The 15,204-nt window shown below is 38.8% G+C and overlaps 3 protein-coding genes and 1 non-coding gene across 10 annotated transcripts in view; 3 read left to right on the top strand and 1 right to left on the bottom strand.

The window, feature by feature from the left end:
- The first annotated feature begins 1,347 nt into the window (after positions 1–1,347).
- Positions 1,348–7,733, top strand: clptm1l (CLPTM1 like). The gene is made up of 18 exons (XM_026349432.1): positions 1,348–1,596; positions 2,246–2,466; positions 2,666–2,760; positions 2,983–3,172; positions 3,366–3,565; positions 3,736–3,814; positions 4,053–4,170; positions 4,271–4,365; positions 4,637–4,721; positions 4,877–4,980; positions 5,098–5,163; positions 5,348–5,398; positions 5,516–5,598; positions 5,707–5,741; positions 5,860–5,915; positions 6,028–6,072; positions 6,203–6,318; positions 6,438–7,733. The coding sequence occupies exons 2-18, from the start codon at positions 2,302–2,304 to the stop codon at positions 6,520–6,522; spliced, it is 1,668 nt and encodes a 555-aa protein (XP_026205217.1). The 5' UTR covers positions 1,348–1,596; positions 2,246–2,301; the 3' UTR covers positions 6,523–7,733.
- Positions 7,734–8,756: 1,023 nt separating this feature from the next.
- rplp1 (ribosomal protein, large, P1) lies at positions 8,757–10,909 on the top strand. The gene is made up of 4 exons (XM_026346654.1): positions 8,757–8,972; positions 10,011–10,085; positions 10,494–10,605; positions 10,781–10,909. The coding sequence occupies exons 1-4, from the start codon at positions 8,901–8,903 to the stop codon at positions 10,861–10,863; spliced, it is 342 nt and encodes a 113-aa protein (XP_026202439.1). The 5' UTR covers positions 8,757–8,900; the 3' UTR covers positions 10,864–10,909.
- Positions 10,910–11,649: 740 nt separating this feature from the next.
- trnav-cac lies at positions 11,650–11,722 on the top strand. The gene has a single exon. It is a non-coding gene; the product is annotated as a tRNA-Val (tRNA).
- Positions 11,723–12,065: 343 nt separating this feature from the next.
- The window catches only part of ptk2aa (protein tyrosine kinase 2aa), a 51,999-nt gene continuing 48,860 nt past the window's right edge, over positions 12,066–15,204 (bottom strand). For all 7 annotated transcript variants that reach the window (XM_026347377.1, XM_026347378.1, XM_026347376.1 and 4 more), the window contains 4 exons: positions 14,498–14,653; positions 14,286–14,366; positions 13,859–13,944; positions 12,066–13,774 (listed from right to left, as the gene is read on the bottom strand). In XM_026347377.1, coding sequence (XP_026203162.1) covers positions 13,648–13,774; positions 13,859–13,944; positions 14,286–14,366; positions 14,498–14,653 — 450 coding nt within the window. In that variant the 3' untranslated portion in view covers positions 12,066–13,647. The remainder of the gene's footprint in view (positions 13,775–13,858; positions 13,945–14,285; positions 14,367–14,497; positions 14,654–15,204) is intronic.

Below are 15,204 nucleotides of genomic sequence, written 5' to 3'. Positions count from 1 at the left end.
TGATGGGATGTTTGGAGTTTGGTGGAAAACACCCAGGAGGACAATAACAATGTGGGAAGCTGGAAAATGTGTGTCTTTTTCACCTGGCCTTGGCACTATTTAGACAAGAAGGTATTGTATAACCAAACTTGATTAACAGTATAATCATTTCCAATATACTGTGAGTCATTGTACAGTAATGACACTGTCAAAGGTGATACTTGTACTTTATATTAATGAGGCTATTAAGGTTTAGTGGGTGTTGCAGTTGTGCTGGACTACATTATAGACTACTGAGGGGTGATGATAATATTTGGACACCCCATTAACACAATCGCAAAATAGATGTTTAATCTCAATGAGATTTACTGATTAAACGCACACATATTATCCAATCAACAATTACACACGCTAATAAAACGCCCACTAGGACCTCAGTAAAAATTGTGTTCACACGTATCAGTGCCAAGTTGAGTGGTCAGCTTTAGAAAGCTTAGACAGCACAGAAAAGTAAGGTCCTGTCCTTGGAAATACAGACTATGAAAGCTACATTTATGCCATACCTAGCCCCTGGTACTGTATTCAGCAGCACTACATTTCCAAGTAAGGTATTATACTTTTTAACTGAGTTATCCTGTGGCACTGGAGGGTCGGCTCCCCAACAACAAAGCTCCAACTCTGGCAACTGCAACAGCAAAATGCTGTATTTTTTAATTGATGAAGCTGTTAACAATTTAATATGTCATCTAAAATGTTATATCACGGGCAGGGATCATTTATTTTCTGCATAATGAGAACTTTTACTTTTGATATCTGATACATATATAAGTACATTTTACTTAGCAGTAGAAGTAGAACTCTGAATGCAGTGGAGTATTTTTACATCGTGTTGTTACATCATGTTGCAGTGTTGTTGTATGGGTGATCTTCCATACAACAACACTGCAAGACTGCATGATATTGGCATCATGGAAAAAAATGTGTGTTTGTTGTGATTACCCCAGCATTGATATAGCAATGGAACAAACTGAGCTTTTGCTTGAAGGTGGCAATCCAACAGTGTAGAAATACTTGAGTTGTACAGTATCTGGCTTAAGAAAAAGTCGAAAATGATCAAAACAAAACACTAATTTCCACTCAATGTGACATTCAGTATTCATATTCTGATATTATTATGATAAATGTACTTAATTTACACTTGTTTACATTCAAATGATAAAGTTTTCTCTGTGCTGATCGACTCTAGTCTTGAATAAACACAGTAAATAAATAAAAATACAGCATGTGAATCTTTGTACACAGGCCTTTTCAGTGACGTGAAGTCTCGCGTTAGTACGTCACCAAATCCCGTTACAAAAAAAAAAAAACCCAACAAGGAAGCGAATGGCGGAAATATAGATCCACCTCACGCTTTCGGATCCGTTTCAGATCACAATCCTTGGACAGACCTGTTTTTCCTGAATGGAGGGGTCAGTCGAGTAGGAAGCAGACGTCTTTAGCTGAAACTGTCGACGGGTTTGAGGAGGCGATGTCGTCGCGTTTAGCTAGCTGGAAGAAGCGGTGAAGTGAATGGAGGAGTAAGAGTCCTGAAGCTGACAGCTGTCAGATTAAACACCGGTGGGTTCAACGTCAGCGTCTCAAATGTACTTGTAGTGTATGGCCGCAACACATGAGAGAGTAATTAAGCGTAAAACGTGCAAAACCTGCAGCCCTGAGACTCGGACAGGTGAGCTGAAGACAGCTTAGATCGGGATTAGAAAAACCACAGACACTCAACGGTGGGGTCAATTTAACACAGCGAGGGTTTAAGTTAGATAAAGGGCTTTACACAGGCCTTAGCTTACTTACAATCTATCAGGTGGTGGTAAATTACTGCTACTAGCATTGGATAATTACTGAAACCTCTGGCAAATAAATGAATCAGTGGTACACCAGGCTGGTAATTCTACTAATAAGTGTTTACAGGGACTCTTACTTTGAAATTAAAGCTTATGCAAATCAAAAAGTATTTCTGTCAGGCCTGCACTCTTATTTCCTGCCAGATAAGAGGCCCTGCTCTCATTCATCTTTCCCTTTTTGCTTTGTGTTTTAACAAAAACAAAACCAGAAGTTGTGGTGCAGTAAATGTCACTGGTATCATTTACTTCCTGAAGTATTTATATGGCAAAGGAAAATAAAAGACTTGATTTATAGGTGTGCGGCTTAAAATAGCCTGTAAAACATCATACTACACATTAATACTCCATCTACGACTCCTCACTCGCAGACTTATGGCCCCGCTCCTCGGCTAGGTGAGGGAGACGACGACACAGCACAAGAATCATGTTTCTGAAAACGTCGTTCACCACCCTGATCGTGGGGGTGTTTGTGGTGTACGTGCTCCATACCTGCTGGGTGATGTACGGGATAGTGTACACTAAACCCTGCGACACCCCCAAAGGTGACAACTGTATCACGCCCTTCTTGGCAGGGAATCCAAAACTACAGGTCAGCAATGCTGCAGGATGCTTACTGTCCAGCTCTGTGTGTGTGTGTGTGTGTGTGTGTGTGTGTGTGTGTGTGTGTGTGTCTGTGTGTCTGTGTGTGTGTGTGTGTGTGTGTGTGTTTGGTATAATTGTGTATGAACAGCCTGCAGCATTATGCCAATGTCTGATAATACATGTAAAATCTCTCTGTGTGTATCCAGTTGAGTATATACACTGCGCTGCGGCCCAACGCAGAGGGTGGACATACCCTGATCCACAAAGAGGAAATCTTTGACGTAAACAGCAAATTTGAGAGGTTTGAATCACTTTTTCAGATTCAAAGTGGTAAAATAGCTGAAACGTTATGTATTATTCAAATGACTGGATATTAACATAGCTGAGTATTAAAATAAATGCTGAATGTGCTTCATTGAAGTTATGACTAAACACTACTAAGACATCATTACACAGCGTATCCATAATAAAAATGACTTCCTCCTCTTCAGACTGTTCCCTCTTTTCTCTCTTTTTCTTGCAGGATGATAAATGTCTCTCTCCCTAAGAAGACCCGTAACAATGGAACTTTATATGCACTAATATTTGTCCATCAAGCTGGTGTCACTCCGTTGCAGGATTCACAAAGGGTTCACCAGGTTGCTCAGCTCACCACGTACATGGTCCCTAAACCGCCCGAAATCTCTCTGATATCTGGAGAGGATCAAACCCAGGTAGAGTGTTTCGGAACTAAAGGTGATCGGGTTTTTGTGAGCAGGATGTGTGATAATCTGAACCTAAAAATGACAAAATTGCATTATAAATAATCAGTTAATGTGGGTTGATATATAGATATATAAAAATTTATTTCATCGTCATTTTGTGAGAACGTTCTTCCTTTAAGCACTTGTCTACATGATGACACAGGCTCAGGCAGAAGCAGCCCAGCAGAAGAAACTGCGAGACGGGAACCCTACAGCAGGTGGCGGAGCTGGAAGTGGAGCCACATCCACGTCAGATCGCCCAGTTTCTCACTGGCGCTCTCGCCTGACGCTTAACATCGTCAGTGACCACTTCCTGTTTGACAGAGAATACCTGCCAAGTGACGTCCACAGATACCTCAGAGTGTAGGTTAATGAATAGCAGTGAAAAAATAAAGCTGGTACATTTTGTGGCATGTTTTTCGAGCTGGATAATACAGGTTTCTCAGTGAGTTTTATCAGTGTGGTTGTACTGTGGCTTTAGTGATATTACACTGGATTACATAATGTACACGTTTTATTCGTCTGTGTTTCAGATTCCAAAACGGTAAGAAGATGGTGTATCTACCTCTGCTGTTTGTTGATGAGCTCAGCAACCGGGTCAAGGACCTTGTGGTAAGTATTCACTTTAAAATAAATGTGATGTAATATGCTGCAACTTGGCAGCTTCCCAGTGGTGCATTTTAAATTCTGTCTGTATTTTCTATCATTTACTTTCCTGAGATTTTTTTTATTTAAAACATTTTTTGTGTCATTTAATCTAAAGCTTACATGATTCAACGCTGGTATCATTCAGACCTTTCTGATTGGTTATGAGTTTTTTTGTAATTATTGTGTGTGTTTGAATGTGTAGGAGATTAACAGTACCTCTAGAGAGCTGCCTCTGACCATATCCTATGACTCCATCTCTCTGGGGAGGCTGCGATTCTGGATCCACATGCAAGATGCTGTTTACTCTCTGCAGCAGTTTGGTTTGTTGATCTCACACACACATGCAAACACATAAGAGCAGCCGTGACCGGAGTCATGCGTTAATACCATGGTTATTTGCATGTTCTGTCTGTGTTACAGGTTTTACAGAGAAAGATGCTGATGAGATTAAAGGGATCTTTGTGGATACCAACCTGTACTTCCTGGCTCTGACCTTCTTTGTAGCTGCGTTTCATGTGAGTCTGAGCGCAGCGCTCTACACCAGATGACAAAAGAAGACAACAACAATTAATAACACTTGTTCAAATGCCCTTCATATGTTTTGAAATATCGAAATAATGCATTTCGGATTATACACAGCTCTGACTGTTTACAGTTTGTTAAATTAGTCAAAACCCAGCAATTAAAACTAAATATACAGACCATGACAGCAATAATAAAGAGAAAAAGGAAACCATAACCATATGATTTCTAACATATCTGTTATCTGTCTTTCTCTTTATTCAGCTCCTCTTTGACTTCTTAGCGTTTAAGAATGACATCAGCTTCTGGAAGCAGAAGAAAAGCATGGTGGGAATGTCCAGCAAAGCAGGTAGGTAACTCAACAGCCCCTTCAATCAACCATCCACACAATGAAAAAGATAATACTGGACAGGGAACAAACAATTTGAATAGTATAATGATATGCTCCACACTACACTTTAAATACTTGAATACATGCGTACGCTGTTTGTTTTGTGCTTCCAGTGCTGTGGCGTTGTTTCAGCACTATAGTGATTTTCCTGTATCTGTTGGATGAGCAGACCAGTCTGCTCGTCCTCATACCTGCAGGAATCGGCTCTATGATTGAAGTAAGTTCAGATTTACTGGAAACACATGCACATGCAACACTTATGTAACTAATTTGTTTGCTTACTGGACGTGTACATTTAAATTTAGTTTTGAGTGGTACAACTTATTTGTTCCAGGTATGGAAAGTGAAGAAAGCCTTTAAGATTCAAGTTTTCTGGAAAGGAGGCAAGCCAACATTCCTGGTAGGTGCATCAGTGTGTCTGGCCTTCAATGTTTTGAGGGGTTAAGAATTAGGTTTAGCTTGGGATTGTGCGTTAAGGTGTGCTGGTTTTTTAAATGTGACATTTTTTAGAGCTGTTGATGTTGCTTTTGTATATATTTTTGAAAATGTATATATTTCTGTGTGTTTTCTTTTCTGCGTCACAGTTTGGAAAATTAGATGAATCAGAGAGGAGAACAGAAGAGTATGACACTCTGGTAAGACACAATCGGCTCACTCACTCACACGTGCACGGACTATTGATTCTTTTTTACATTCACTTCTATAAAATAAAGATGTTAGCCAGTCATTATTCCTCTTGTGTTTCTCTTTAGGCCATGAAGTATCTCTCATACCTTCTTTACCCGTTGTGTATTGGAGGCGCTGTTTATGCTCTAATATTCCTGCGATATAAGAGGTAGGTACATAACAAGCACAGTTTTTACAACATGATTATTAATCGTGATGATGATACCATGTGTCTTCTTCTCATTAAACACCTTATTTGTCTTACTCCCTGTCATAGTTGGTACTCGTGGTTGATCAACAGTTTAGTCAATGGTAAGCAAAAACACCTTTTACAGTAACTAATAAAATCATCGGCGCATTATTACAGAATTGATGATTCACTCTTTGAGTTGGAGAAAGTATCAATCAACATGTTTTTAACCTTTTACAGGTGTGTATGCCTTTGGCTTCCTCTTCATGCTTCCTCAGCTATTTGTCAACTACAAGGTCAGTTGTGTTGTTGCTCAGATGCCAGATTACTCGAGATATTGCTTTGATTCAAACACGTCTTTTAAATTTTTACTTGAACTTCTTCTGCTTCATTTTTTTTGTTAAACAGCTGAAATCCGTGGCCCACCTGCCCTGGAAAGCCTTTATGTACAAGGTAAGACACACATTTCGATTTTCAGCCAGATGTTTACCTTTTTAGTCAAAGGTGGTAAACACACATTAAAGAGATTAAAACAGCATCATGATGACTTTTTCTTTAACTTGTATTGATTAATCATCAACAGGCATTCAATACCTTCATCGATGACGTGTTTGCCTTCATCATCACCATGCCAACATCTCACAGACTGGCCTGTTTCAGAGATGATGTTGTGTTTCTCATTTACCTCTACCAGAGATGGTACATGGACACACACACACACACACACACACACCTCATGTTTACTCATGGCAAATATCACCAGCAGAATGTAGCCTATAATTTTCTAATCCAAATGTTTACTTCTGTATTCTTCCAAGGCTCTACCCAGTGGACAAGAGAAGAGTAAATGAATATGGGGTTTCTTACGATGAAACACCCAAAGGGAAAGTGCACAAGGAGTAAAGAGGAAAGATGAGTTATTTGCTTCCATGGTCTGGTATCTGCTGGTTTTGTCTCCTGTCCAGTGGCCTCCGCTGATCTCATCTGGAAGTAACTGAGCTGGTTCCACGATCCAGGGGCGCTGGAGTTTTGTTTCAATTCATTGTAAATGGAACAGGTGCATCAACATCCCAGAGACTTATTTTTTCTAGCACTGACCCAAAGTGCAAAGTCAACATGTGCTTATCTGCCTTATGCATTGTGCAGTGCAGAGTTTTTTGTATGCGTGTTGCAGTGTGTTATGGGAAAGGAGTAACCTTGTAACCCTGTTCAAACTGACACACAACAACTTGGAAAATGTGCTTCTAATTGGTGTAAACTATGATCACTATGGTAGAGTAGTGGCAACTTCTGCTCTTTTTTTTTTTATCAAACATTATGTCTCTCATGGCAACCTCGCTTGTTGAGATGACGTGATAAAGGCCTAAAATACTGTTTTTTGAGAAATATAGCACCATATCCATATCCATGAATTTGGATTTAATTATCTTAATGATGTACTGGCATCCATATTTGACTGGTAATTCCATATTTCATGACGACAAGTACGATTATTTAGAAATATCTGCTGACCCATTATAACTATTGTTAAACTTTAACATTTTGAATTTCCACAGAGACGGGGATAAATTGGAAACTTGAAGGTTTCAGGATCTTGCTCTGTCAACATGTTCAATTATTATTTTATTACACTGTATAACACAGGAGGGTACCGCTGAAAGCCATGCTGTGATTTTCATCAATTCTAGTTTTGTAGTTTTACCTGTTCAAGTATTTTTTTTTTACACATGTGGGCCAAGGAAGTATGTTAGTGCCAAATGTGAGAATGAACTTTTGTGAGCTTTGTGTGTTCACCATAAATGGTACATCTGATGTTTTTAAATACACACTGACATTCTGAGAGAATCAGTAGATGGGAAGATTTAAGGAAAGTATTACTACATCTGGATTTACAATCACATTTTGAGTTTTGACATAGTTCCTTTTTTTTTTTTTTAATAAATAATAATAATACTCTGAATCAGCTTACTTAATGTTCAGATATCAGGATATATTAGTTCTTTGCACAAACATCCAGCACAGGTTTTCTTTTCCTGTGTAATTGTCTTGAAGTTCTTTTACTTATTGTAATGTTTGTCTTTCTGATTAAGATTTAATAAAGCTGACTGACCGTGCTATCTGCAGTGGATTTTTAAACTTAACTTTTATACTATTTTTTTCTTCTGTACATATATTGTGATTATAATTTTCACCAATAATAGGAAATTGTGAGCTTGCATCATGTCATCTTCAGGATCTATTATTTTAATTATGCACATGTGTTTTGTTGTATTTCTTCTGGTGCTAAATCACACTCATGTTCCATGTTGTCAGATTTAAAGGTTTGATTTAGGTTTTTAGGATAAAGTGCAACATCTATATGATTCAGTTCATCCGATGCAGCTCCCACAACATATTTCACATTCCCATGCACTGTCACTTTGGAAACCTTCAGTTCAGCCATTGCTTTGATGCTGAGAAAGATTCTGTTTCCTTAGAATAACAATCTAATTTATGACACTTTCACAGTTCTGATGCCATGTTTGTTTCCTACCACAATGCTACTTATTGAGCAATTGTCTGCTGGAAGCACAGCCACATTTATGACAGGTGAACAGTTGGTGAACAGGTTGCATGTTGATTTACAGGAGCAGACCTCAGATGAATAGATTAAATGCATGAGAACCATCTGGATATGTGCTGTGGGGAGAGTGATAAAACTCAGAGAGATGCGACCTTTTGTAAAAGAGAGTAAACAGTGTCAGTGTCACAAATGTTCTTACATTTGATTTGCTGATTAAATTGTGTTAGAAATGTTAAATATTTATTTTCATATGTCAGAAGGTCTTAGGTGTGATTCTAAATTCACACATTTTCCTATTTACTGTTAATGAAAATATCAGTTTTTCCACATGGTGTCAGATTTTTACACCCTACTGTATAACAAGTTTAAAATCAACAAATTTAAAATAACGTTTGGCCAACCTAAATTTATTCTGGTTTCAGTTTTAAATGTAGTTTATATTTTAAATTACTCCAACACATCACATTTAGAAAACATCATTCAGCTCAGACTGAAAAGCTGCTCGACCACGTCTGCGTGCGTGATGATGTCAGAGACACGCGTCGTTACGCACAGTATATCTTCCGAGCGCCCGCCCTCTGCCTTCCCTTTTCCGCTGTAGGAAGTTAACGTGCCTAAGGTGCTCGGTTCTTCATCCGAAGCTAAGGCCCACAATCCGGCGACTAGCACCGTCAAATTTAGGCATCCGACGCCACAAATATAAAATCCAACATCTACAATGGCCTCCGTGTCCGAGCTTGCCTGCATTTACTCTGCTCTGATCCTCCACGACGATGAAGTCACCGTCACCGTAAGTGTCCCTCCGTCATCCCAACACACCAGCCACCTCTTAACTGGAGCCTCGGAGAAACTAATTGTTCTTCTAGTGGATAGCCTAAATAACAAAACCGGAATATTGAGAAAACTAAGATAGTAACGCGTTTTAAAATATAAACTTAAGTGTGCAGGTGTCTAAACAGTATCTACCGGCTAAAATGGCGGCATGCTTGTTGCTAACACTAGGCTTGAGCTACTGTAGAAGACGAGCTCTTTTCTGACTCATCAGTCGTGATCTATAACATATATTCAACACCTGGTATCAGTGGTGTTACTCGCCACAGGTCCAAAACATCCAATATTTGACAGCTGTATTCGTAGACGGGTGCTAGCTAGCTAAATGCTAAGCTAGCCAAAGTCTTGGTAAGCACACCACGCTTCTATCGTCAGGACTAAGTTATAATGATGTAGATGTTTGTGGTGCTCGACTGTAGGTTAATGTGTTATTTGTGTATGTCTGCTGTGTTTCACTCAGCACAATGTTCATCTAAGATTATACTGACATGTTTGGTGCACGTGGATGCTGCACGTCAACATCAGTGAGTCCAAAAGGCAGAATAAACGGTACTATACCATATAATATACACTATACTGTGTACTATACTATATAATATACACTATACTACACTATAATGTGTACTATACACTATAGTGTGTACTATACTATACTATATACTATACTGTGATTCAGGCATCAATAAATTGATATTCTATTAGTTGAGCTGTTATTTGGTCAGATAATACTGAAAGATATCCCAGGATGTTATCCAAAAGTATTTGAAATAGTCAGACATCAGATTTTTAAAAAGATTTGTAACAAAAATCAATATATTATCACTAAATGTACTTCTAACACCAAGAATGTTAAATGTATCCACTAGATGTATAATAAGATAGAAGCTTGTTAAGAGGAAAATACACCATTGTTTCTGCCCTGTAGTGTTTTCTGGTGTATATGGAGCCACGCTGGTCAGTATTGGGTTTGTAACATCACTGTATTGTGTGTCTGCAGGAGGACAAGCTGATTGCTCTGATCAAGGCTGCTGGAGTCACTGTGGAGCCCTTCTGGCCAAGTCTCTTTGCCAAGGTGAGAAACTTACTGTATATCAGTCCTTCATAAACTGCCACTGTGGGATGGTGACCTCAGGAGATTAATGCTTAATAGGTTTCATGGCTGCTACATATACAGCACTTAATACTTGTAGGATTTTATTAAGTACTCGGTGCTGCTTTCACTGGAGTCAGTCATTTTGAGGTCAGGACAGTTTAAAGCCATTTTCAGATGTGCTGGAACCATGGACCTCTAGACATGATCCAGAGAAGCTGCAGCTGATTATCAGAAAACGTAATACTTTGCGGAGTAGAAGCACCTTTGGACGTATATATGCTTTAGCACGTATCTACAGCCTGGTTTCGCAGACAGTGTAGTCTTATCCAGCTGTGTGCATCACTAAATGACCTGACAATGACCAGTGAATGGTTTTACATATTTTAGGCTCTGTCCAGCATTGACATCGGCAGCCTGATCTGCAACGTTGGAGCTGGAGGTGGAGCTCCCGCTGGAGCCCCAGCTGCTGGAGCCCCTGCTGCTGCTGGAGACGCACCAGGTAACTGAGCACAAGAACATTACAGAACCAGGGACCAATTTTGCAATTGGAGTTAAGATACTCTGTAATATACAGTGGCATGATGTGAAAAGTACCAAGTTTTAAAGAATATGTTGGAGCCATTGTCCCTCCACTTACCTCTGTTAACCATAAACCATTTTGTTTGTCCCTGCAGCCAAGGAGGAGGAGAAGAAAGAGGAGAAGAAGGAAGAGTCCGAGGAGTCTGATGACGACATGGGCTTCGGTCTCTTTGATTAAAATCTTTGTTTTTGTAACAAAACACAATAAAAGTACAAAAACGAAAGTTGGTTTATCTGTGATTTTCTTCACCGTGTGCACACACACACACACACGTTACTGTGAGAATTTGTGACATTAAAATCATCTCCTTCAAATTTTCCCTAGAAAGACTGAGGCTCATTTTACTTCAGTGGCTGATAAACTAACATACTGAGCAGCATTTTATAAACATTTAAAGCGATATGTTTATGGTCATTACACCTTGCCTTGTTATGGTCCAACTGTTGGAGACGTGTGTTTGGTATTTTTAACCTCCTTTTCACCAACTGATTGAAACCAGCAGTCTCAAGTTATGTTTAACGAGGTTGTTAAGTCTTCAATAAGACAAATACACTCACTGACTACTTTACAGGTGTGTCTAATAAAGTGTAGGCTAATCAAACAGCTGTCATTCAACCATCCTGATGTACAGGTGTAGCTAAAGGACACCGCCTAATCAGTATAATGTGTATTTAAGAAGAACTAAAGCATTAACCCGCGGGTTGCGGATGTGAGGAGGGGACTTTGACACCAAGATGACATTTGTTCCTTCACTGGGTGTTGTACAAGTTTTAAAATACTTTTCAAACTATAAACATGAACATAAGTTTTCTTTTTCCAACTCCGCTGAAGTGAATTCACCATAAAACCTGTGTGTGTCCAGAAATAAAGAACTGACTCTTGATGTTCCGTGTCGTCTTCTGTTTTTCTCTAATCCTCAGTTTCAGGTTTGTGTTGACAGTGGAGGGCACTCATCACCACCAGGTTTCCGTAGTGTAGTGGTTATCACGTTCGCCTCACACGCGAAAGGTCCCCGGTTCGAAACCGGGCGGAAACAAACTTTTCAACAATGTTACAGAAAATAAAACACAGTGTCTCTTCCACATAAACCTGTTCAGGATAAAGATTTAACCCCCGTGTGTGAAATTGTTTGGATTTAGTCACTGAGATCATAACATTTATCCACAGCTGATATTTATTCCAGTTATAATAATATAATCTATGTAATAATATTTTAGTGCCGAATGTGTCTCTGTGTGTATCCAGAGCAGCAGGTTAGCTCAGCTAAAGTAATTCATTATCCATAAATCTACATATTTATTATTCTTTATAACATCTTTACAAACCTGATCCTATAAACGATACTAATACTCAATGAAGAAAACAGAAATATGCACTTCTTAATGATAACAGTGTTTTATTTGCTTAGTTTAGCAACTGTACATGTGGCTCCTTCCTGAGAATCCTGCTCACCTGAGAGGAGAGGGAACAGTGGAATGGAGAGAGAATCAGAAAGGTTGGAGAGACAAACGGAGATGATGAAGGGATGAACTATTAGAAATGTCACAGTAACAGAGCAGAAGATTGGAAGAAATTAAGGTATGAATGACTTCAGTGAAGACAGACAGAAACCAGGGGACTGGTGGAGGAAAGATTGGATTGGAAAAACACATTTAAAATCATAAATGTGTAAACCCACAGAGTGTTTCAGAGTGTTCATCTGTCACTGGTTTTAAACCGTGTGTGTTTTAAAAATATATTAATGTTGAATTCTAAATACAAATTAGTCTTTAACCTAAAAACAAAATGTGTGTCTGAAAGTCAACTTACTCGGAGGAAATCTGAGAAAACACAACATCTAAATTCTGCACTGGATATTGTACTGAGCATTTATAATAGGAAGAAACTGAAAACAAAGCAAGCAGTGAAGTGACCACTAAGACTTTTGTTGTTGTTGTTGTTGCTAGATTTGTTCTAGTATGTTTTGCAAAATGTTCCTTTTCAGTGAATTGCAGTTCATTTGCCATATGGTGACCTATTGTTCAGAACAATTAGCACCTTGATTGTAAAATGTAAAAAAAATAAAAGCCTCCACCCTCACCCCTCCATCCCTTCACACTCCCCAGTTCATTCCTCTCTCCTGTTCGCTAACTCATGCCTCAGTAATGTGTTAAAAATATATTTTCTTTGTATATTAACTATGAAGTTAACTTAAAAAGTGGCTTGTGTCGTTTTTATATTTGTCCATAAAACAACATTTAGTTTGTTCTTCAAAAATCCGCTTTCATATTCCATTTTATGAAATCTCTTGATGTCTGAGATGGAAAGATCTAGATAGAAAGGTGAAAACAAGAGATGAAACTGTGACATTTATGAGCAGCTGTACTGTAAATCACTTGTTTTTGCTCACAGAGTTTTGAAGAAGACTGAAAAAAACTGACATGAAGACATAAAGAAAGTCAACATTGAAAATAGTAATCATAATTATATAAAAGCATGTTTAAACAACATAAGGAAATCATCTTCATCGCCCCCGTCATCTGGCTCATCAGTTCCAGTTGTTACATCCTGCATATGTGGAGTGTGTTACTCGTGTGTTTGTACGGAAAGTTTTTCTCTCTGCAGTTCTTCAAAGAGCTTCATCAGAGCTGCTGAAATCTCTGCTCGATTCACTTTCTTCAAAAATTAAATAAGATAACGTGATTGGAGAGAAGACCGATTCTCTGGATACAAAAGCAAATAATGCAACAAAAGTACAAAACAACACAACATTGACCAAAATATGGCTGCTTCTATAGAGAAAAACATAATTTGAATGTTCCAGGGAGAAGATGGAGCTGACTGCTTCAGACACGCCGGCTGTCCATCAGTTCATTTCTTCCATCTCAACGGATTCTGTGATTGGCTAAAAGATACTGCACCCTGTCTCTGCACCAGCAGTAACGCTTCCCCATGCTCCCTCTTGCTTGATTGGGTCTTCAGCTAATGTGGGCGGGTCTGGGTGATCATCTTGAGCCGTGATTGGTCGATGACATCAAGCAGGTTCTTGGCGTCGACAGCGAGGGCGTGAGCTGCCATTAGCATCTGTTTCTTGTAGTCCTTTTGTAAACTGAGCAGAAAACATTCAGTATGTTCATTCAGTATTTCTGTAAAATCTGTAAAATTTATACATATACTGCAGATTCACACCTACCTTGTCATGACGTATTGCTGGGCCAGTTTCATCTTTGCTATCAACTCTGCTAGATCTGAGTTCAACAATTTCTGGGCCATCTCAATCTGTAACAACACAAACATAACAATTAAAAAAATATATATATATAAACCAATAATCTGTTTCTGTTCAGATAGATAAATATTTACCATCTGAACTAAGCCCCCAGGAACACCACTACACTACACTTAAATTACATCATACTCTAGTCTCTTTGACATTATGTAATATTCCCCCATTTAATCTGAATTAACTTTTAGCATTAAAAATGTTTTAACTGTATAACCCACAATCACTAGATATTGGTCATTACACTTTAAGACAATTCCAGGATGGGGTTAATTTCATTCTTAGCTTCTTTGCATACATACATTTAATGTCAGTACGTGAGTGTGTACATGTTTACCTCTCTGTGTGTGCTGGCTGGCAGCACAGGAATCGTCTCGTCCACTGTCGCTAGTAACGTTCTTAGTGCAAGACCCACCTCCTGCCAAACACGCACACACACTTGTGAGGTTCATCTTTGTAAAATTATCATTAAAATCTGTTTAGATTCCTGTTTAGATTTACAACAGACCAAATCTTGAGTTGTTGTTGTCTTTTTTGAATGTATCCTACCTTGACCATTGGGACGTACTCCTCTGGAGCTGCAGGCTGAATCCTGTTGGACATCTCAATCACAGCTTTAACCAACCCGGTCACATTCTCATAAACCTTGTCATTTGAACGATCCAGGTTGGCGGTGGGAGGCGGGCTGATCTCCTGAGGCTGCAGCTGGAACAGTGAAAAGAGAGTAGGGTAAGGACAGGTAATTGTTTTTTTGTAAATGTCATGTGTAGAGGGCTTGTGATGTTTTTACACTGTTGTGAGGGTCAGCACAGGGATTTTGTTACATAGGCACAACACTGGGAGGCAGTGTCTGACCACACAAAAACTAAAGTCACAGAGTGGAACATTTTTCACACTCATACTCACTATCACACATACACAACCTCCAGATCTCACATGGGACTTCTAAATGTTACTGTCTACATGCATTTCTACCTACATACACATACAGTGATCAGTCCACTACACTTCTATTTATCTGTACTACAACATTTATGGTGACACTTTATTTTTCCTCACCAGAAATACTTCTTGAACAATTCTAAATATCTTTATAAAACCATTATTAACATCAGTAAAATGTGGGTAACTGCTTATTAGCATGGAGCTAGTGGTACACATTATGTTTTTGTTTGTCTTCAGCACTCCAATAATATGTTGTATCCTCTGGTGAAAAAAAATAACTTGACAAAAATACAAATAACTACAAGCTTACT

Source organism: Anabas testudineus, chromosome 11 (assembly GCF_900324465.2).
Source record: "Anabas testudineus chromosome 11, fAnaTes1.2, whole genome shotgun sequence".
Taxonomy (NCBI): domain Eukaryota; kingdom Metazoa; phylum Chordata; class Actinopteri; order Anabantiformes; family Anabantidae; genus Anabas; species Anabas testudineus.
Note: the sequence above shows the minus strand (reverse complement) of the source record. Positions and strands in the feature narration are given on the sequence as shown.